This window comes from Punica granatum, chromosome 4 (assembly GCF_007655135.1).
Source record: "Punica granatum isolate Tunisia-2019 chromosome 4, ASM765513v2, whole genome shotgun sequence".
Classification (NCBI taxonomy): domain Eukaryota; kingdom Viridiplantae; phylum Streptophyta; class Magnoliopsida; order Myrtales; family Lythraceae; genus Punica; species Punica granatum.
Window position 1 is genome coordinate 7,218,995 of NC_045130.1, and position 22,361 is coordinate 7,241,355.

The 22,361-nt window shown below is 38.4% G+C and overlaps 3 protein-coding genes and 1 pseudogene across 4 annotated transcripts; 2 read left to right on the forward strand and 2 right to left on the reverse strand.

Annotated features, from left to right (window-relative positions):
* Nucleotides 1–898: 898 nt before the first annotated feature.
* On the reverse strand, nt 899–2,851 carry LOC116202884 (annotated as a pseudogene).
* A 12-nt stretch (nt 2,852–2,863) lies between these two features.
* LOC116202883 (metal transporter Nramp5-like) lies at nt 2,864–7,224 on the reverse strand. The gene is made up of 13 exons (XM_031534519.1): nt 6,896–7,224; nt 6,271–6,349; nt 6,063–6,103; nt 5,840–5,918; nt 5,528–5,632; nt 5,254–5,363; nt 4,795–4,976; nt 4,471–4,540; nt 4,176–4,349; nt 3,882–3,986; nt 3,664–3,795; nt 3,475–3,570; nt 2,864–3,394 (listed from the first exon to the last, which is right to left on the reverse strand). The coding sequence occupies exons 1-13, from the start codon at nt 7,079–7,081 to the stop codon at nt 3,068–3,070; spliced, it is 1,686 nt and encodes a 561-aa protein (XP_031390379.1). The 5' UTR covers nt 7,082–7,224; the 3' UTR covers nt 2,864–3,067.
* Nucleotides 7,225–12,414: 5,190 nt separating this feature from the next.
* On the forward strand, nt 12,415–16,745 carry LOC116202451 (cyclin-A1-4-like). Of its 2 annotated transcripts, XM_031534013.1 has the most exons (12): nt 12,416–12,828; nt 13,172–13,586; nt 13,679–13,800; nt 14,222–14,314; nt 14,572–14,705; nt 14,817–14,892; nt 15,015–15,091; nt 15,170–15,203; nt 15,466–15,615; nt 15,725–15,859; nt 16,101–16,271; nt 16,451–16,745. In XM_031534013.1, exons 1-11 carry the CDS (start codon nt 12,679–12,681, stop codon nt 16,161–16,163), a joined length of 1,449 nt encoding a protein of 482 aa, XP_031389873.1. In that variant the 5' UTR covers nt 12,416–12,678; the 3' UTR covers nt 16,164–16,271; nt 16,451–16,745. The 2 variants fall into 2 exon arrangements, with proteins under 2 accessions (XP_031389874.1, XP_031389873.1); XM_031534014.1 differs by lacking the exon at nt 15,466–15,615 and having other exon boundaries at nt 12,415–12,828.
* A 1,218-nt stretch (nt 16,746–17,963) lies between these two features.
* LOC116202542 (cyclin-A1-1-like) lies at nt 17,964–21,461 on the forward strand. Its single transcript, XM_031534124.1, has 11 exons — nt 17,964–18,437; nt 18,766–19,156; nt 19,257–19,390; nt 19,493–19,585; nt 19,679–19,812; nt 19,917–19,992; nt 20,080–20,156; nt 20,254–20,287; nt 20,639–20,788; nt 20,904–21,038; nt 21,129–21,461. The coding sequence occupies exons 1-11, from the start codon at nt 18,234–18,236 to the stop codon at nt 21,198–21,200; spliced, it is 1,500 nt and encodes a 499-aa protein (XP_031389984.1). The 5' UTR covers nt 17,964–18,233; the 3' UTR covers nt 21,201–21,461.
* Nucleotides 21,462–22,361: the final 900 nt, after the last annotated feature.

Below are 22,361 nucleotides of genomic sequence, written 5' to 3' on the forward strand. Positions count from 1 at the left end.
CTCTGTTATAGCATAAGCAAACCCATGCTATCTTATACTTTTACATTTGTGTGAGAAGGAAAATGTAAAACCGAACAATTTTGCACTAACTAGACGGACCTGTTGATCCGAGAAAAACATAAACTGAACAATTCCGCATACACTGGATGGACTTTGTTCTTCTTCTCTCTCTCTCTGTTTTTTTTTTGTCATAGCATGAGCTAACACACCACAATAATAGATAAGATTTCTTGCCATAAAAATAGCGGATAACTTGTTATGAGTCTTGTCAAAATAAGCTCGTCTTAATAAGTATATCGTGACAAAATAACGTTTGGTCACAATATCTTATAACTTATGGTGATAAATTTATGTTCGCGATAAAAACGTTATATAATGCATGTCACAATATATGAAAAAATATATATACATATATGTTAGTTATTATGGGAATAATTGGTTTGTAGCGCTCACACAATATTAAAAATATGTGTATACATATAAATGTCAATGTATTTACATACATATTAAGTATGTGCATTAAGAGGCTTTATTAGTGTAATTTAACATTTTTATCATAATATACAGATTAAGTATGTATATACAAGCATATTAATGATGTATATACATATATGTTAATTATTATGGAATAACTTGGCTTTCGACGCTTATATAATATTGAAGATATGTGTATACATATAAATATATATATCTACATACATATTAAGTATGTACATTATGAGAGTTTATATAGTGTAATTTAACATTATTATCATAATATATGTTTTTTATGATAAAATTTAATTCGCAGCAATAGAATTTGTCACAACATATAAAATTTCACATGCTATCTTATAATTTTACATGTTTACGGGAAGAATATAAAACCGAATAATTCTACATAAACCAGACAGACCCGTCGATCTGAAGCCTCTCACTTCCCTTAATTCATAGAAACAAGGCACGAGTACATCCTCGATGCATGCATAGAGGAAGTCGCCCATAATTTGAGAAACTTACAAACATAAGCAGTTATGGACTAGAAAGACATTGCAATGCCCTAACAGTGGTAGGCAGAAATACCATTAGAATGGAATCATGCTTATATGAAAAATTCAACTTGTGAAGTGCTAAGGTGAATGGTATAATGAAGGCCAACAGTGCTCTTCCTATTGCGGTAACGGAATATCGGCCAAATCCTCCCGATAATGGACTCTGTCTGAGCCCACGACGCCAACACCGTCTTCCATCTGGACCTGGACGGTTGGGTCGTGATTCACCGACTCAATGAACGTGGCCACCCTGTTGCGACGGAATGTCATGTAAATGACTGTGAGGATGTAAACTGCCATGATGGGGAACACGATGATGCCCACGAAGATGCTGGCGACCTTGGGTAAGCTGTTGTGGATGAGCCAGTCCACAAACCCCGTGCTGAGGTAGTAGATGTTGATTTCGATGATTGCTAGCCCCAGGATCCATGAGAACACGATGATCTGTAAATGATTCTCGGTGAGTCGTATTCCTAATTAAAAAAGGACATGTTTAATTGATGTTTGCAAAGAAATCTACTTACAAATATGGAGTTGACGTGGGGGGCCATCTGTCTTGCTGCTGCTAGATTTAAGGAGTGGGATAAGAGCAAATGGGAGCTCGAAAGACAGAATCATCTGCACCAAAAAGCCCGTTTTAGTATCATTTACTTGATCATCGGACTACAGATGATTTTTTATCGAAAGGAAGAAATCAATCAAAGAACATACCGATGCAATGATGATGAGCCTCCCGGCACCTGAAGATCCGCCAATGATGGAGACTATAAGGCTAGGCGTGATTGCGATCATCCAAGTCATTAGGTTCAGTGTCCATTTCTTCATCTTCAGATCCAAAAACCCATGCATTCGGCCAATTTAAGTCAATAAAATAGGCATTCGGGTCTGCCCTGCTTGGACCTTAGTGTTGAATATGGCCGTTTACTTGCCTGCATTATGTATTGTCCAGCGTAAGTGCCTGTAATGGTCGAACTCTGCCTTGATGCTAGCAGTGCGATTGCATATATAGTCGAGCTTGATCGTCCCAGCACGTTCTGCATACCGTTTTCTTTCATTAGTTAGAACAGTTTATGCTTTTTATGTTGCTTGAGGATACACTGTATGGCGAAAGTAATGGCATCCATATTTTCTGGCGGGTAAAGAGACGATACCCTCGTGTACTTTGTTCTTTTACTCATAAATGAATCATTATTAACTATAAATAAATAAATAAATAAATAAATAAAGAGACGAACCTGAAGGAGGAAAGAGGCCGAATTGAGGGTGAGGTCACTGCAACGACTCTCATCCTCACTCAACAAATTCTTGGCCGAGCAGACTGTGCTTGATACTGAGATCACTACCACATTTATTAAAATATGGGAATAATTAGTTTGTGACGCTCACATAATATTGAAAATATGTGTATACAAATAAATGTAAATGTATTTACATACATATTAAGTATGTGCATTATGAGACTTTATTAGTATAATTTAACATTCTTATCATAATATATAGATTAAGTATGTATATAAATGCATATTAATGATGTATATACATATATGTTAGATATTATGGAATACTTGATTTTCGGTGCTCACACAATATTGAAGATATGTGTATACATATAAATATATATGTATCTACATACATATTAAGTATGTGCATTATGAGAGTTTATATAATGTAATTTAACATTCTTATCACAATATACTTTTTTTTATGATAAATTTCTTTCGCAGCAATAGAATTTGTCACAACATATAAAATTTCACATGCTATCTTATAATTTTACTTGCTTACGGGAAGAATATGAAACCGAACAATTCTACATAAACCAGATGGACTCGTCGATCCGAAGCCTCTCACTTCCCTTAATTCACAGAAACAAGGCAAGAAACTTACAAACATAAGTAGTGATGGACTAGAAAGACATTGCAATGCCTTAACAGTGATAGGTAGAATTTCCTTTAGAATGGAATCATGCTTATCTGAAAAATTCAACTTGTGAAGTGCTAAGGTGAATGGTATAATGAAGGCCTGCGGTGCTCTTCCTATTGCGGTAACGGAATATCGGCCAAATCCTCCCGGTAATGGACTTTGTCCGAGCCCACGACGCCAACACCGTCTTCCATCTGGGCCTGGACGGCTGAGTTGTGATTCACCGGTTCAATGAACGTGACCACCTTGTCGCGACGAAATGTCAAGTAAATGACCGAGAGGATGTAAATTGCCATGATGGGGAACACGATGATGCCCACGAAGATGTTGGCGACCTTGGGTAAGCTGTTGTGGATGAGCCAGTCCACAAACCCTGTACTGAGGTAGTAGATGTTGATTCCGATGATTGCCAGCCCCAGGATCCATGAGAACACGATGATCTGTAAATGATTCTCGGTGAGTCGTATTCCTAATTAAAAAAGGACATGTTTAATTGATGTTTGCAAAGAAATCTACTTACAAATATGGAGTTGACGTGGGGGCCCATCTTTGTCTTGCTGCTGCTAAATTTAAGGAGTGGGATAAGAGCAAATGGGAGCTCGAAAGACAGAATCATCTGCACCAAAAAGCCCCTTTTAGTATCAGTTAGTTGATCATCGAACTACAGATGATTTTTTATTGAAAGAAAGAAATCAATCAAAGAACATACCGATGCAATGATGATGAGCCTTCCAGCACCTGAAGATCCGCCAATGATGGAGACTATAAGGCTAGGCGTGATTGCGATCATCCGAGTCATTAGGTTCCGTGTCCATTTCTTCATCTTCAGATCCAAAAACCCCTGCATTCGGCCAATTTAAGTCAATAAAACAAGCATTCGGGTCTGCCCTGCTTGAACCTTAGTGTTGAATATGGCCGTTTACTTGCCTGCATTATGTATTGTCCAGCGTAAGTGCCTGTGATGGTCGAACTTTGCCCTGATGCTAGCAATGCAATTGCATATATAGTCGAGCTTGATCGTCCCAGCACGTTCTACATACCGTTTTCTTTCATCAGTTAGAACAGTTTATGCTTTTTGTGTTGCTTGAGGATACACTGTATGGCGAAAGTAATGACATCCATATTTTTTGGCGGGCAAAGAGACGATACCCCCGTGTACTTTGTTCTTTTACTCATAAATGAATCATTATCAACTATAAATAAATAAATAAAGAGACGAACCTGAAGGAGGAAAGATGCCGAATTGAGGGTGAGATCGCTGCAGCGACTCTCATCCTCACTCAACAAATTCTTGGCTGAGCAGACTGCGCCTGATACTGAGATCACTGCCACATTAATTAAAAACGCCACCAGCAGTGCAAACCCGCTCTCTATCAGAAAGAACCGGCACGCATCCTGTTACCGGAATTTCATTTGTTAGCTTTTATATCTATAGTTTCCGCTACTACAGTTCACGAGTTATAGAATCCTTTTGTATGTCAGAGTTTGAAGGTATGGTCGAATTGAAAAAGCTCACATTGATGCCCCGGACGGATTTCGGTACTTTCCTGGACAAAACCAGAGCCGAGTGAAGAAATAGGTTGTGCCTGTTCGAGGATGATATCATATGATCCATAAGTAAGAAATCTTATGGCCAACATTTAACAAATTTAAAGTACGATGAGTAGTTCAAAATAAGCAAAGTGGGCATGAACAGGTCGAATCTAGGCAAGGTCCCAGCTAACCGGTTTACTTGCAAGTTCTGTTTTACTTGAGAACCTGGACGACCAGGATCACTAGTCTTGGTTCAATGGCCCAATCTGATATTTAAAATCATTGGAGGTTGAGGCTGGAAGCTCACGGCATAACGAGTGCACCGAGAAGGGCGATGGCATCGCCGGTGGCGCCCTGGCCATTGAGCTTAGGTATGAACATGCCCTTCAAGACGTCAGATGCCGGCGGCTTCACGTAGCTCATCTCCCCAAAGAAACATGCAGCCATGATAAACACCAGCACTGCTATTAACAGCTCTAGCTTCCTCACCTGCCCCAAAATCGCCCCAAAATTAAAATATAAATATGCAATAATATCGACAAAATTAAAGGGGAAAATAAAACTTATTTCGATCTAGTTATATGTAAGGCTTTACATGAGCAACAAGTTTTTTTCTTTTTTATCAATTGTAATGTTCATTTAACTTTTTGCACTGTATTATAACGTTCCTGACCAACGATCTGAGTAGTTTGGGATCATTATAGAAATGTAAAGCAGTCATTATATTCCGAACCCAAAAGATAAACCCGAAATAAGATGAGCTTACTCCGTATCTTTGGAGCCCGAGAAGCAAGAGCGTGCTGAAACCGGTTATAAGAACTCCGGTCCACACCGGAATGTTAAACAATATGTTCAATGCGAATGCTGTCCCGATCACTGCCCAAGTATACATAAATAAAAATTATCCAAACTTTATAGTTTTTAAAAAGAGCAGCATATATATAATTTTAAATCTTGGAGGATGCATGAACAAAACTAATTTCCAGCAAAAAAAAATTAATAATTAGATAATTTGATAAAGAAAAAAAAATTATATGCACCTTCAGGAATATCTGCAGCAATGACTGCAACTTCTGCAAGCAGCCACAGGCAATACTTCACAAATTTCGGGTACTCTGCCTTGCATAGCTCCGATAGGTGCTTCCCTGCAAATATTTCATTTCCAAGGGGGGGAAAATCGAACTGATTAATTCGATTGTTATATTGATCCTCATTATTTTTAGTGGCTTCGTTGTCTCAATCGTACATTGTGAGTGTAGTTAACGAGACCCGGATAGAACATATGGGGTTGGCTAGATCGGGAAAATTAATGTAACGGAACGGTTTTGAGGAATTAAATTCTTTGGACATACCGGTGCTTACGCCGAGATTTGCAGCCAGTGACTGGATAATTAGAGCAAATATCAACCCGATCAATATCACCCACAGCAGCTGAAAATATATAATAAACCAAAAAAAATTAGAAAATTTTCCTATTTAATTAATTTGGTGAATAGTTACACTTGATATTCCATCATTTCCTCAAATTCTCCATTTTAATAGAATTTATTTATTTATTTCTTTTTATGGCTTTACCTCATATCCATGATTAGCTCCAGCCTGTAAATCAGTCTCCACTGCAAATTACGACAAAAGAATTCCTTATATTGGCATCCAAAATAAAATAATTAGTCCATTTTTTCGGTGGAAATAATTAATCCTTTTTTAAAAATTAGGAAAAATACTAAAATATTATGGAAAAAAAATACTAAACCCAAAAACAGATGTAATAGAGGGGACTCACAGTTGCCGGGGTCAAGGTAGGCCAGGGAGACCAAGAAACCCGGCCCCACGAATGATAGGAATTTCCTCCATCCCGGTTTCTGCATCCCAAATAAAAACAAAAAAATAATAATCAACCCAAGAAAACAAAAATATTTACCGCAAAAAATAAAATAAAAGTCATCATTATAAAATGTTGTAATAATTAATGACTATACGAGTTAAAGCTTATTTCCTTCTTTTTAATAAAATTAAATTCAACAAGATGTCCTAAGAGGATTCCATATCCAAGCTTTACTTGCAGTACGCCATTACGCACAACAATTGTGAAATGCGATGAACTTTGGCCCGGGTATCTGTCCGTTCAAATGCGACCGGTTCCGTTTTTACAGTTACGAGACCGGCGACATGTCGACAAACCACCTTATAGAGAGCGCTAGTACGCCATCAGAATCCACGGGGAAGGTCTCGGGCTGATCAATTTTTCAGGCAGCACGAAGCCAGTCTTGACATGCAAGAAATATAACACAACGTAGCAAGAAAGAGACCCGGACTCCATCGGCACTCTTCGATGGTACAAGTACATGAACGGCGGGGAAAACTAGCAAATGATGAGAGGCAGAGTTGTATGGAGAGATAAGAGAGACCTGATGATCCGTGTCCTTATCGAAGTGTTTATTGTGGTCATTGATGGAGACGACTGGGCCGGTAGGGGTCGAGGAGGTATCGACATTAATAGCCGCTATGCGGTTGCTTCCGCTGCCACCGCCGCCTCCCTGAGCGGACGAAATTGCTCTTTCCGTCCCTGACTGGGAGCCTCTCATCATCTCCATCTCTCTCTCACGCAAAAACTTAATGGTATATTTAACAAAGGGAGGGAAGTAATGACTCTTTCGATATCTTTAATGATATATATTTATCGAAGGGAAGGGACAAGTGAGTGATGAGGGCTCTCCGGCGAGGTCTCTTATTTATATTGCATGACCCGAGCCTTGTTGTCTTCTCTCGAGACTAATAAACTTGCTTAGCTCTTCATCTGAACTTGTTTCGGGTAACATCGCGTGACGACTTAATTAGATTCTCGTTTCACATGTATCGTGCTCTAAGTGTAAATCGGAACTGAATTAACTCCTAAACTTTTTGAAGTGTTAAGAATGTCTTTATACGGCCCCGAAACAGATTATGTTATGGAAGCAAAGATCGGCGGCAACCTTTTTCTAGGGTTTGGCTCGTAGTTTTGGACTACGGTGAGATGTATGTCGATAAGTGAATGCACCTTAAATTCTCATCTGGGTAAAATGTTTTCGTTAGTTAGATGCTTCCTCAAAGGATCATGTCATGCACCGATTATTCATCCCAAAAAATTAAAAATGTCATGTACCGATTTGTAGCAAGTGCACGCCAGTTCCTTGACATTCTGTCTGTTGCCATATCAGAGGATCACGCAAACAAAAAAAAATCCACTAATTCAAATAACCTGTGCATATTGCAGAAATATGATATTACTCATTTTCTGCAAGAAGAAAAATTTGTACTTGGATAATTCCATTTTGTGAATTAAAAAATTTGGGGAAATTGTCATTAATTCATCCTATCGATAAGACATTTCATGGTCTTCCTGGTCAAAATTCAAAATATCAGAAAAGATGCCACCCTGTCGTATGTGTCAGTGTGTTGTTTTTATTAATTAAATTACCTCAAACCAAACCGAAACATCTGACCACTCTCATATGGGGCTGCCACATCACTCTTCGACCTCTGAGCTCGACTTACACGTGTGTCAAATGAATAAATACTTGTTTTCTTTTTCTTATTTTTTTCGATGGAATAAATTACAACAAAATTAATTCACCTGCAAAAACTTTCATAGTCAGTCCCAAGAAAAAGAAAGTCTACAAATATTGCATAAAACTAAATTAGTACCTATTTACTAAAAAAATGCTGTAATATATATAATTTACGATAATTGATCACATGATTAGCATCTATTTACTTATCTGTTATGATTTAATTGATGTTTTCTCACGTCGACAAGATATTATCATTGAATTTAGCATTTCTTACTATATATTATTGTAACAGAAAAATGGAGGTTTCTATATACAAAAAAGTTCGACATGTTTGGAGGGACGGATTCTTATTAGTTAATTCGTTATCATTTTTGCTTTGAAGGCAATTATTAGTTAATTTATTATCATTATCAGCTCCCATGAGATATGCAAATGAATGCTTTGACCTTAAAAGGGAAAGCTCAGTTGACCTCTAAAATCCCAGAAGAGCCTTTAATTTGGAATTTTTGTTGTGGGCCATGACAAAGTGAAAGGAATCAAATTCATCAGCACTGAATCATCTCTTGTACATATATAGACATACATATATAGACATCAAAGTGCTCGTATAATTCACGGTGAGCCAGTCGTTATTATCACATGAAATACAAGTCTAAATTCATTGACTCATTCGATTAATGTTCAAACAAATTAGCAAGGGGTGTGCTCCATGCCTTCTTTTGTATATATATATATATGTCTCTTTCATTCTCTAATTCTGTATCAGAATTATTGACACATTAGAGTTTAACAACTGTAAGCATTTGAAGTAGAACATAATGTATTATATGTATGTCACGATGGATCATGAAGTTCGTGCATGGTTAATTCGTTATTAATCATAATGTCGCAATCCAACCGAGAGAAGAGAACCTTACCGCATCAACATGTGTCTACTTTTCGGTATCGCATACGTTAGCTGCTAGATATATATGATCGATATAATTAAGACTGTAAACTGGATAAATGATCAATAAAGTTTTTTTTTGCGGGGATGAGTATAATCGATAAAGTTTTCCCTATAGAAATGTTTGTATAAAATAAGCTAGGAGTATTGATTGATTAACTAATTAATTAATAACTAATAAATAATCCATGAGTCATAATTCTAATTGTGAAATCGATCTGCAGCGACAAATCATAAGAAAGACACTTGTAAATCTTGGTGAAATCTAATGATGAGTAATTCCATCTTTATAACCAAATTAAAACTGATTTCAGTCTCTATCTAATGGTAAACAAAAAAAGTTCCAAGGAATTATGAGGAAAGAAAAAGGGCAAATTTTAAAGGTCGATCATTGGAATCGGCAGGTGTCGTCTTCTATCTTGCTCACTTCTAACAACATAGGGTTCAACTTCAACTCCCGTCAATTAATCCGACAAGAAAAGAGGAAATTAATGTAATATATTTGTGTTGCTGTATATCTATCAATATTATAATTGAATTATTAACAATTTATACAAAAAAAAAATGGAAATTTAAACATATTTATGCTGTGCTGACCAGTATATGTGTGTTTTATTATCACCCAAGATATAAAGGTAACCACAAATTTTTCATATACACCGCCTGATATTCGGAAGTCAAATGTTATTTGATCAATTCAAGATCGAGCTCAGTTAATCCATTAAGAGGTAAAGTTTTCATAACTTTTATATATATATATATATATTTTTTTTTTTTCATTTACGAAACTCGAGTGCAAGACCATTACTTAGGGGAAACATATGAGATATGATATCACATCTCTATTCCTCAATTGGAAGTTTATCTAAAACTCACTTTGCTAACAACTAACAATGGTTAAAAATTTAATCACCCAAGATATTTTTTATTTTCAATTTGAGAACATAAGTAGCTATTTATTCATCATCATCATCATCATCATCATTCTTAATTACAAGAGAGGTTCATGTATTCAGTATAATAAAATAAAAATTTTAATAATTAATAAAAGAGTACAATTAGCCCCACTGAATATCGAATGTAAAATTTCTTGATTACTAGTCGACGACCTACGTGCAATGTATCTTCTTTCGATCATCATCTTATTATTATATATGGAGAGAGTTGAGAAAACCAACCTCAAAATGATATCATAAGATCGAGGTTAGATTGTGTATTCTCTGGTCGTTTGGACTTTAGAACTTAGAAGTATATAAGCGAAATGATTTATTATATAATGAAAGCAATATCCACTCGGAATAACTAATACAAAATCCGAAAACGGCCAAAGGGAAACAGGCGACGGCCAGGCAACCTATTACTAATCCGCAAGCAAAATTACACACACACACATATATAAATGTGATGATATATATAATGAATAAAAGATCTACCACTACTAAAAATTACGCGATTTTCTAGTGACGAATTCCTCGATAAACCGCCAAAAAAGTTTTCCGGCGACTTTTTGAGGGAATTCTCAGAAAATTTCTCGACATATTCAATTTCTCGGAATTCCCTTGAAAAATTATCAAAAATAATGAATTTTCTAGTAGTATACCGAATACATACCAACCTTATTCATTGGATTAATTTGCTTAATTATGCTCTCTCTTTTTTCTTTTTTTTTTCTATGGATAGGGGCCGAAGTCTAAGTAGTAAATAAAATGAGAAGGGTGTAATTATTTGATATGATCTTTTTTAATTATTTTGTTCACAGTTTGAGTCCTATATATTGCCATGCTAAGACTTATTCAGGTAATTTTGATTCTATATGCTTCATATATGTTAAAGATATATTCATTCACTTGAGTTGCTTATAATCAACTCGAATTCAATAATCTTTAACCAATCACACTGTAAAGAATGTGCCACATTTCGTCAGAATATGACAATAGAGGGCCCATTGCCGGCCCCAGCCAACCATTGAATCATCAAAGAGTTAGCTTGGTAATTAATATTCTCCTCATTATTAATAATAATTTCTATTTTTGGGAAGTCATAATAATTATTCCTCATGTGATAAATTGACTCAAATTTATATATGTACCCATACGAATCCATTATATTCGTTGTGAAACTCTTTAGGTAATAATGTGGGAACGCAATGATGAGTTGGTTCAATTGAAGTATTCATCCCCATCAAATACATACACTACTGTAATTCATGACTTATAGTAAAATTGATACATATGTCAGACAAATTATTATTCAAAATTTTCGCGCGAAATGAGCCAATTTTATAACTTGTGGCACGGTCCATGCATCTATAGCCGGCATATCTCATTCTAACTAACATAATTTCTTTTTCGATTTAAGTATAACATAAGTTATTATGGTGAGGTTTTCTAATGAGAATTCATAACATTACAATCGCTTTCATGATTAAGAACCATATAGGCACTACCCAAGATAAAATCAAAAAATTCAACCGTACAACTTCGAATGTTACAGATTCAAGGGTATCCTATTCAAGATGCACATCATATAGCTCAAGGTGGCATGTGTGCAGCATAGTCCATGCCAACATGTAGTCATGTGCATGTTAATAAATATATATATATGATACAAAGCATGACTGAAATTGATTTTGGAACATTCTCTCATCAAAAAATAATAATAATAATAATAATAGCGTTGAAGAACCTAAAGGGAAACTTGAAACCTCACATATCAGTTCCATTGTCGAAGATTAGGATAGATATATTAATATTTTCATATATTATAATAATAACAAAACGGTTGAGAAGGTGTTTGCCGGCTTGGGTCAATTGTTCATCGTTGACTCAGTCATTATTATGTGCTATTGGCTTGGGCATATTCAATTGTTCATTTCATCAACCGGGATATTTGAAAATTAGGCCCGACTAAGACCCGATCGTCTACTAATTAAACAACGGTAGCACCGAAGAAGTGAAAGTAACCTCTCGAAATATCAGCCATCAACAACCTAGGAGATCACAAGACGGAGGCTTTCAACACGAAAAATGCATAGCTTGAGAAATATGAGATCTCAGATTACACGATTTATAAATTAAACTATTTGTTCAAACTGGTCAGCATGAAAAAACAATACAAGAAGAATATTATTCGAGATTCAAGAAGGTGTATGCCTGAAACAATTTTCAAAGTTCAAGGGGACAAGGAAAAAAAAAAGAAAAAGAAAAGCAATTTGCAACGAAAATAATGGTTCAAGTTATACTAAATTCCTTGGGCCGTGATATCTAAAATGTCAGACCCAACTAGCTGGGTCCCGCTCGGCCCACCACAGTAACTGCGCCGGGGCCGAAACGGTCGGGATCCGATCTTCTCATAGCCACGTGGACGGCTGTGATACGCTCGAAATGGTCTTCGCGCTTCGCGGCCTCTTCGTCTTCAGAACTCTCTCTCTCTCTCTCTCTCTCTCTCTCTCTCTTCGCGCGCCAAAACAGAAATCCTCTCAGGGGGAGAAGAAGACTCCATTAACAGAGGCTTCACCGCATCCAGAGCTCTCCAGCAAACCCTAATCACCATTGTTTCACTGCAAGCAAAGCTGACCGATTCTTGAAATGACGTCTCTGCGTGCTGTCTGAGCAGTGAGCGTGCAGTGAGTGCAGCCTCTGATAGTCCGGGTTTCTTCATTTGCAGGGGAAGTTTGGATAGGGTTTTTCCGGAGATGCTAACCCGCAACCGTCTTCCGGTAGCTGATGACGCCTGCAAGAAGGCGGCCGCTGCGAAGAAGCGTGCCCCTCTCGCCAACATCACTAACCAAAGGGATGTGGGATCGACCGTCTCTGTTTCGTCTTTGTCGTCGTCGAAGATCTTGGTTCGGTTTTCTCTCTTTCCTTAATTATTGTGATAGTTGATCATTGTTGTCTTGAATTGGATGGTTCCTAGTTCACGTTTCAGTATTTGTTAAGTTTCTGATTAGTGTTACCCTGTTTGGAACTGAGTGATCATTGCACGTTCGACTCTATAAATTGCATCGATTAGCAGTTGGATCGACGAAAACGAATGCTATTGTTTCACGAGTCCTGTGGTTTCACTTAACTTCATGGGGGAAAACGGAAACATCGTTGCTATCTCAGATATAGGGAATCAAAGAATGGCCAGGAAGTCTATGTGCTTTTTATCGCTGTCAAATTTTAAGCAGATTATTCCACTTGTAGGAGCCTTGTGCTGCTAAAGTTGCCAAGACAGAACCGCCCGCCATCACTCATGATAAAATCTTCTCCAAAAATGCATCTTTGGGTTCAAAGTTGAATGCGTGCTTCCTTGCCAAGAACACACCTCTTGCGACAAAAGATGGAGTTACATTGAGAGTGACAAGCTGCCCTGCGAAACAGAATGTAGAGGTTGAGTTTTTCACTCCCCCAACTGCAGATTCTCCTCTTGGAAATGGAATCACGGATACTTCACCTTGTGGGTCAGAAGGCACTATTTCTGTGTCTGAAACCATGTCCCCATGCGATTCTTTAGAAACTCTAGATTTTGGATATAGTGATGAAGAAGATGCTTTGTCTACAACGTCTGGGAGGAGGACTAATAAAAGTCTCCACATATCCGAGGAAGCACAAACTCCAGGTTTATTTTATGCAGTTAATCCCGTGCTTCTGCTGTTACTCTCTTTCATTTCTCTTTTGCTCAACTATTATGATTTCTCTAATTTTATACAGGGAATATAAGCAAAACGGGCGCACTTTTGGATAGGGAAATGATTGATGAGATTAAGCTCAAGGACCCGCAGTTTTGTGCAACAATTGCTTGTGATATCTATGAGGATTTGCGCTTATCTGAGGTTAGGAATATGTGAAAATGATTTCCACAATTATGATATATATTTCATTATTTTGACATCTCACGTTAGAAGAGTGACATTCTTACAAGATATGTATTTCGTTCCGGTAGAGTGAGTGAGAAACCCTTGTGATATTGGTGTTTAAATTTTGAACAACACTTGGAATTCCATTAACACTAGAAGTCAGTATGCCGGATTATAACCTATGGGTTCTCTGCGAATTTCTCAATCTGTTTCCTCAAGTTGACATTCTTTAATGGTTGCTAATAAATGATATTAGTTAATATATGGGTGCTCATTGGGACCTTTGGATACAACGGTCTTTTATTTCTTGATTTATAGTTGAATAATCCTAACTTTATATTCCAATTGATTGCTTGAGTTTTGATTTGTAGATGAATTTCTCAATCTGTTTCCTCAGGTTAGGAAAAGGCCTTCCACGGATTTTATGGAGGGGGTCCAGAAAGACATTACTGCAAGTATGCGTGCAGTACTTATTGATTGGCTAGTGGAGGTAAGTTGCTAGTGTTGTATGGCTAGGTGGTTTGTAGTTGCGCAATTCAGAATATTGCTCTGCCCTCCACTGCCTTCTGCACTTACTTTTCACTGGGATTATGTTTTCTGCATAACCACTAGCGGTTTTTAAATCTTGGGCGATCATATTCCTGAAAATTTTATCATTGGGGTGGCAAAAAGGATTCTAATCTTTGAATAATTTCATTGTTAAATCTCTAGTGATTATTTTCTCCTTTCTTGGGTTTGGAATCCTAGGTTTCTGAAGAGTACCAGTTTGTACCTGAGACGCTCTTTCTCTCTGTAAACTACATTGATCGTTATCTTTCGGGTAATCCAGTGAATAGGCAAAGATTGCAATTGCTAGGTGTCACGTGCATGATGATTGCTGCGTAAGATACTCTCAATGGCTCAATATACGGATGCAAGGATGTTTTATTAATTACTCCTTTTAATTCTATTGGTGAACTGCTTAATTCTGAAGCGTGTCTTAATGATTCCAGCAAGTATGAGGAGATTTATGCTCCTGATGTGGAAGAGTTCTGTTACATCTCTGATGGTACATACTGCAAAGAAGAGGTATTAGTCTTCTCACCCCCACACACCCCTTTGAATATTGCTCGTTGATATTTCAGTAAATGTTCCAACTAGCCTTATCTCAAGAAATTGAGCTTTGCCATCTAAACTGTAATATATTGCAGGTTTTGCGAATGGAATCACATGTGCTGAGCTATCTGAAGTTCGAAATGACTGCACCGACAGCAAATTGCTTCTTGAGGTTTGCTTTTGCTTGAATGTCAAGTTCAATTTATATCAGTAGTTTGTGTTTTGACTATGCTTTTTTGAAACTATTTAGGTGGTTTGTCTGGGCTGTTCACGAATTTAGAGAGGTATCTTCTTTTGAACAGGATTGCTCATAGTATTTGAACTCTTGCCACATACTGACCATGTCTAATGACAATTGTTTCTGTCATTACTTCTATTAAATGTCTTTTTCTGTAATATTTCAAGGCACAACATATAAAGGGGTAATTTATTTGTAGAAAATTTCTATTGCGCTTCTGCCTTTAGATACAAGAGGCTCAGGTGCTTCCAATTTCATGAATTAGTGTCCTTCACAAGCTGCCTTCTCTTTGTGTTTAATTAATTCAGGCTTCTGCCATCCAGTTGGAGTGTTTGGCCCATTACATTGCTGAGTTATCACTTCTAGACTGTAGCATGCTATGCTATGCTCCATCTTTGATAGCTGCTTCTGCTCTTTTCTTAGCCAAATTCATGCTTTCCCCTTCGAAGAAACCATGGGTATGGGGAGAGTATTTAGCTTAGCATCTCTTGTTGCTGAAACTTGAATCTACTTATTTATTTGAATTAATCGTTGACTGGCTTAAATTTGGGTTGCAACATCATGCAGGATTTTGGACTAGTGTGTTACACACTGTACCGACCCTCCGATTTGTGTAAATGTGTCAAAGCACTTCATCGTTTATGCCGAAATGGACTTGAATCAAAAGTTACTGCAGTTAGGAAGAAGTATAGTCAGCATAAGGTGAGAAATTAGAAACGCCCTTTATTTTTGACTGAACTAGTTTTCTTTTCCCCGGATAAATGATTTGAAGTTGCATAAGAACAGAAACTAGAAGCTTTCCATACGGAGAAATGCTTTCAAGCTATTGGAGCATGACCCATCCAACTTCAATTCTTCATTAGTCACCTAATTGTTGTATCGAGAATGCTGGAATATGTAGTCCCACTTACACATTTTCTGTCCATTTCCTGTCTTAAATCAGTACAAATTTGTTGCCAAGAAGTACTGCCCACCTTCAATACCTCAGGAGTTTTTCGAAGACTAATTCAACTGTTCGATTCTACCAATTATGCGTTGGATTGCATCACGCATACATGCTGATGTTTCTACTAATCAGTCCAAAATGGACACAACTCTAGCAGGCCTTCATCTCGTAAGTGATCCGACTCATAAACTGTTCTAATCCATTTGGGGTCTGTATCCTTGATAATATATGGTCAATTGGCTATCGCTGGTGCTTTTGTGGTGACAACATAAAAACTGTTTTTGGATTCTTCCCAGGAAATTCCAAACACAATGCGTTTTTAACATCAATCGTCGTTTTCGTATTAGGTCATATATTCACACACAGCTGGGCCTCTCCAAAGTGGAAATCTCCTTTTGCCTCCAACTTCAGGGCTGCCTCCATGGTGCGATGTTGGCTTCTTTCCCCAGTGAGACCTTCTCCTTGTGAAAGAATATATAGGAAGATAGACCGCTTTCATCTCTATAAATTCGACCCATCAACTGTGTCCATTGAAAACTTTCATTGTACAGTTAACTATGTCCATTGAAAACTTTTGTGGTACAAGTAACTGTGTCAATTGAAAACTTTCGTTGTATAGTTAAATGTTGAGATTTTCAATCACATGATGACATTCATGCATCATTGGCTTCCTGGCATAATTAGACAAATATTCGACTGATTCCATTTTAACGAATGTGGAAGCTGCGGCTCTTAATTCCAACTCAATCAGTCAATCGTCGTGATCTTGTCAAATTTTGAACGCCATTCCAAGATAAGCCGATTGATCTTTAACGTAGATTCAGTCGCTTTTGATTCTTAATTTGTAAATACATACTATTTCAGCACATGACCTATTTTTAGGATTCCGAAACACTGCTCCAGAGTTCCAAATCCATGAGTAAATCCTTTCCTTGATAATCATTTGAAATATCAAGGAATGAAATCAGGAATATACCCAGGGGAACTTAAATTTTTTCAATATATAGTTATTTGAATTTTGGTAAAATTTCATATATCCACCCTCTAATTTGGATAAAATATCTCACTATTGGCCGCTTTAAGGATCTCACTCTTTCTTAAGTCAAATCCCAAGTCCATCTCTGAATGAAATAAAATCACAAAAATCTCTGTATAATATACAAATTGTTGGAGTAAATGCTATAACTCGGTGGTGGAGCCATGCTAAAGTCGGTGTTTTTGCTTGTATGGTTAGTTTTGTCGAGTTCTAAATATACACAGGAGCAATTCGAAATCCCGAATCCGAGGGTTGGTGTGAATTATTATTCTGCTTGGTTTAGAGTAGTAAAGTAGTATTATAGTAGGATAATAATACAACGTGTGACCATGTTAATGAAATTCTTTGTCTCCAACTTTTTTTACTGAATAATGAGGGGGGGCCAGATCGGCCCAACGCTCACTGACCGTTTGAAATTCGAATTCAAAAAAAAAAATCCTAAACACTAACGTGACAGACCGTGACTTATACTCATAACAGGAAAAGCCCAGCTGGGCGCGTCAAAGGTTTGGCGTCCACGCGGCGCTGTCCGGTTCGTCCGTGACGTGAAGGAGACTCAACCTCGTATTCTAGTTATTCACGGTGGGCCCCATCCTAGTCCGCTCCTACCCCAACCCCCACTGTTCACCAACGGCAAGGATCTCATCTCGCTCCCAATTCAAAAAACCCCCGCCTCGCCTCTAACGTATAAACGGAAGTATTATTATTATTATTATTATTATTATTATATCATTTTAATTTAAAATCGGTAAAAAAAAAATTCTATGGAGAATAAATAAATAAGAAAAAAAAAAAAAGAAGAAAATTCACGCACAACGATATTTCAAAAACGAAGAGGCTCTCTGCTCTCTGTCACTGTCTCTTTCTCTCTCACTCGCTCATTCATTCACTCACTCACTCACTGCAAAGCGGAATTCGAAATCCTTCCTTTACGTATACAAATACGATACCCTTTCTTCCTTCCTTCCTTTCCCTTCGCTCTTCCTTCCCTTTTTCCACTTTGTCTGTTCTTCTTCTTCTTCTTCCCGGAGAAGGGGAGAGAGAGCTTTAGCTTTTTGTTCTTGCTCTTCTTGCTGCGGTTGGGAGGCCGGAAGATGTCGACCCAAAACCGGCGTTCGTCCTTCTCCTCGTCCACGGCGTCCTCTCTCGCCAAGAGGCACGCCCCCTCGTCGGAGAACGCCGGGAAGCCCGGGAACGCCCCGCCTCCGCATCTGGCCAAGAAACGGGCCCCTCTGGGTAACCTGACGAACCAGAGGACTGAGGGCAATCCCGGAGGCCCGCTCGCTCATTCCACTACGGTGAGTGCTTATCTGCTCTTTGTTTAATTGTGGTCGTGCATTCTTCATTCCTTTCGAGATCGAAAAAGGATGAAAATTTCCGGGTTTTGGGGGTTTAATGTTTATCTGTCTCTCTGCCCGGTTAGTCTGATCGCATTGCGTAGCATCGCGTTTCCGATGTGCAATGAAATAAAGTAATGACTCATTTACTTTTGTTTCTGGGTTTAAGTTTTGAAATAAAGGTTTCAGTCAATTGTTGAAAGGCCAGACATTTATGTCTCTAAAGTTTGAATTTGTGATTTGTAATGAGCGGTGTTTTTATAATGTCTGATTTTCTGTGGATTTAAAGGTGCCAAAGATGACGAAAATGGCCAAGGCGAGGAAGGCACCCTCCGCTTCGAACGGCACTGGCGTGACCCCGGGCAACAGCTTGCCTGTGTTCTCGAGTGTAAAATCGAGTGTAGCTGTCCCGAGCAACAACACGTCAGGTCGGAGAACAGAAGAAACAACCCATGTTCCTGTCCCGACTGTCGCCACTCTTCCCGCGCAATGCAGCCTCCCTGTCTCTCCCAGTACATCGGATGGGCATTCGGTCTCAGTGGATGAAACAATGTCCACTTGTGAATCTTTTAAGAGCCCAGATGTTGAGTACATTGACAATTACGAGGTTTCAGCTGTCGATTCCATTGATAGGAAAACATTCAGCAGCCTCTACATTTCGGAACATTCAGAGAAAGCAGGTCAATTGTCCTTGAGAAGTTCGATAATTTTCTCTCTGTTTTTTTTTTTCCATTTTTCTGCCTGAGAAGTAAACTTCGTGGGTTTTGATTCTCTTTGCAGTTAACATTTGCAACAGAGATGCTCTCACGGATATGGAAATGGATGAAAAAGCCAACATCGACGATAATTACATGGACCCACAGCTTTGTGCAACCATCGCCTGCGATATTTACAAGCATCTCCGAGCATCTGAGGTTCGTTATATGCTCGGTTTGAACTAATTCATACTTGGAAGGAGACATTTGCCTCAGATGTCATTTTTGTAGGTGTAATCATATTTGCTATTTGTATCTCAGATGAAGAAAAGACCCTCCACAGACTTCATGGAAAGAATTCAAAAGGATATCAATCCGAGCATGCGTGCTATACTAATTGATTGGCTCGTGGAGGTAACTTAATCTCGGTTATTTCCCGGGTCTGAAGTTCCGTCAAATATGTGAATTTCCAATTAGTAACTGAAAGTTCTGTCTTTCCAATCGCAGGTGGCTGAAGAGTACAGGCTCGTACCTGATACCTTGCATCTGACTGTCAACTACATTGATCGGTATCTCTCAGGAAACGTGATGAACAGGCAGCGTCTACAGTTGCTTGGAGTAGCTTCCATGATGATTGCCTCGTACGACACTTGGCACTTTCTCATGGATCAATCTTCCCATTCAGCATTAGCCTTAAAAAAATTGCTAAGTTGTACTAACATCAAAAGATTTATCGAATTGCCAGGAAGTACGAAGAGATTTGTGCGCCGCAAGTGGAAGAGTTCTGTTACATAACCGATAATACATACTTCAAGGATGAGGTCTGCAATCAGAAGATCATCTGCTTTTCATTAGCAGTAGTCATTGCTCTTTGTATTGCTGATTAAGCTCTTCTGTTGCCTGTGTAGGTTCTACAAATGGAGTCGGCTGTGTTGAATCACTTGAAGTTCGAGTTGACAGCCCCAACTGCCAAATGCTTTCTAAGGTTGAGACCGATCCATTCATAAGTTGCCTCTTACCTTTTTCATTACAAAACTTGGCAAAATTGGTGGTTATTTATATCTTTGTGTTGCAATATACAGACGATTCGTCCGTGCTGCTCAAGCCGCCAGTGAGGTATCCGTCTCAACATTTCTCTGTTGTATGCTTGTTTCGTCGTTCAGCACTCGTTTCCGTGGAATTTTTCCAATCTAATGAAGCCGGACACTGAGATTAGGCATTTTAGTAGTTCAGGTCTTGGAACATGCATTCGATCTTTAACCTTTTCTGTTTTGTCTAAATGAAGAAAAGCAGTCATGTCTTTGCCAAAGAGCACATTCTCAAAAATGCAACCCCGAAATGTTTCTGCCCTGTATCCTGCATCTTTCAAGTGACAAATGGAACAGAAAAATGGAAATTACTATCTGGCTTGTGGTTTCTATACCTAGGGATTAGTTATCCTTATTTGTTCTGTTTTTCCGATGTCAGGTTCCATCGATGCAGCTCGAGTGCTTGGCCAACTACTTAGCTGAACTCTCGCTACTAGAGTACAGCATGCTCTCTTATGCCCCCTCGCTTATTGCCGCTTCTTCTATATTTCTTGCAAATTACATACTTGTCCCCTCGAAGAGACCTTGGGTACATTCATCTCCAACTCTCCGGAATTCTATCTTCTTTATTTTTGCCTCTTGCTCGGTCCTTAATTTATTCCTCTGCTCAATTTGTATTAAGTTCATATCTTAATATTGCGCAGGATTCGACCTTACAACATTACACTCTGTATCAACCATCAGATTTACGGGAATGTGTGAAGGAACTGCACCGTCTTTGCCTCAACAGCCAGAGCTCTAACTTGCCCGCCATCAGAGAGAAGTATAGTCAGCATAAGGTAATGGCGGTGTTATCAAGTCATCGTTGTTAACATTATTATCTGATGATGATGCTTATAGCGATTGATCATTTTGGTTTGCGATCACAGTACAAGTATGTGGCGAAGAAGCACTGCCCACCATCAATACCTGCAGAGTTCTTCCACAACAGTGCTCATTGAGCTGTGCGCGGTTCTCTTGTTCCAATGTTTTGTTGGATCGGGTCAAAGTTGGCTCATTGATTTTCCTATTTCATGGGCAAGAGAGCAGCCCGCCCTTGTATTCATCGGCCATTCTGTACAATGTTTCCTGTCTTGTACTGATATTTTCCACCAACAAGCTAGGCCCTATGAGATCAGTTGGTGGATCGATGATCGATCGTTATAACTTGATCTTTGTGGTTCGATTATGCAAGTTAAATTCAAATTGCAAGTTCAAGTTAACATGACTATTGTAATACAAACCATTCAATAACATGGCACAGTTATGGCACATGAAGATGAACAGCAAAATGGAAGTACGACACGAAAGAGCATATTATTCAGTGCCATGATAGGACTATCTGATATGAACACGAGCTGCAAAAAAGGCACATGATACAAAATGTGCAGGAAGGACTTTCGGCAAGTTGCAAAGAAGTTGGGCCTTAGGAGCCAGAGATCAGTAGTTGGTGACATGATGAACATCCTCCTGCCTTGATTATGCAAGTTAGCTCAAGCGCAAGCCACATGACTATCGCAAAACAAACCATTCGGTGAAACAACATGTATTAGGAAAAATTCACAGGTTTATTTCGGACTTGTGTCTATCCCTTATAAACTTATGGATTTCTTCTCAACTTTTCCATGTGAGATTACCTCGAACACCTGCCCTCACCATTCTCCATATAGTAGAGAAACTGTCCCAACCATTCTCTCCCTTCTCGACTATGTGGAGGACTTCGTCGAAATCCCCGTTATACGACGGCAAGCAACGCACATGACACAACTAACTTTGAGCCGGTTTTCCACTTTCGAACTCAGATACCAATTGTTATGACCTTCACGAGCTACGAGTTCCACACTCGGGCCTGGTGTGGTGTGGATTTCCACACATAACGTGTGCGCTTCCCCATGATCGTTACCTTGGGCTCTGATACCACTTGTTAGGAAAAATTCACAGACCCACTTTGGACTCAAGTTTATCCACAACTCAAAAACTTAAGCCAATAGGTTGCTAGACATTGTCTCTTATAAATTTATGGATTTCCTCTCAACTTTTTTATGTGGGATTACCTCCAACATCCGTTTTCACCATTCTCTATATATGAGAGAAACCATCCCAGCAACATGGTTACACACCAT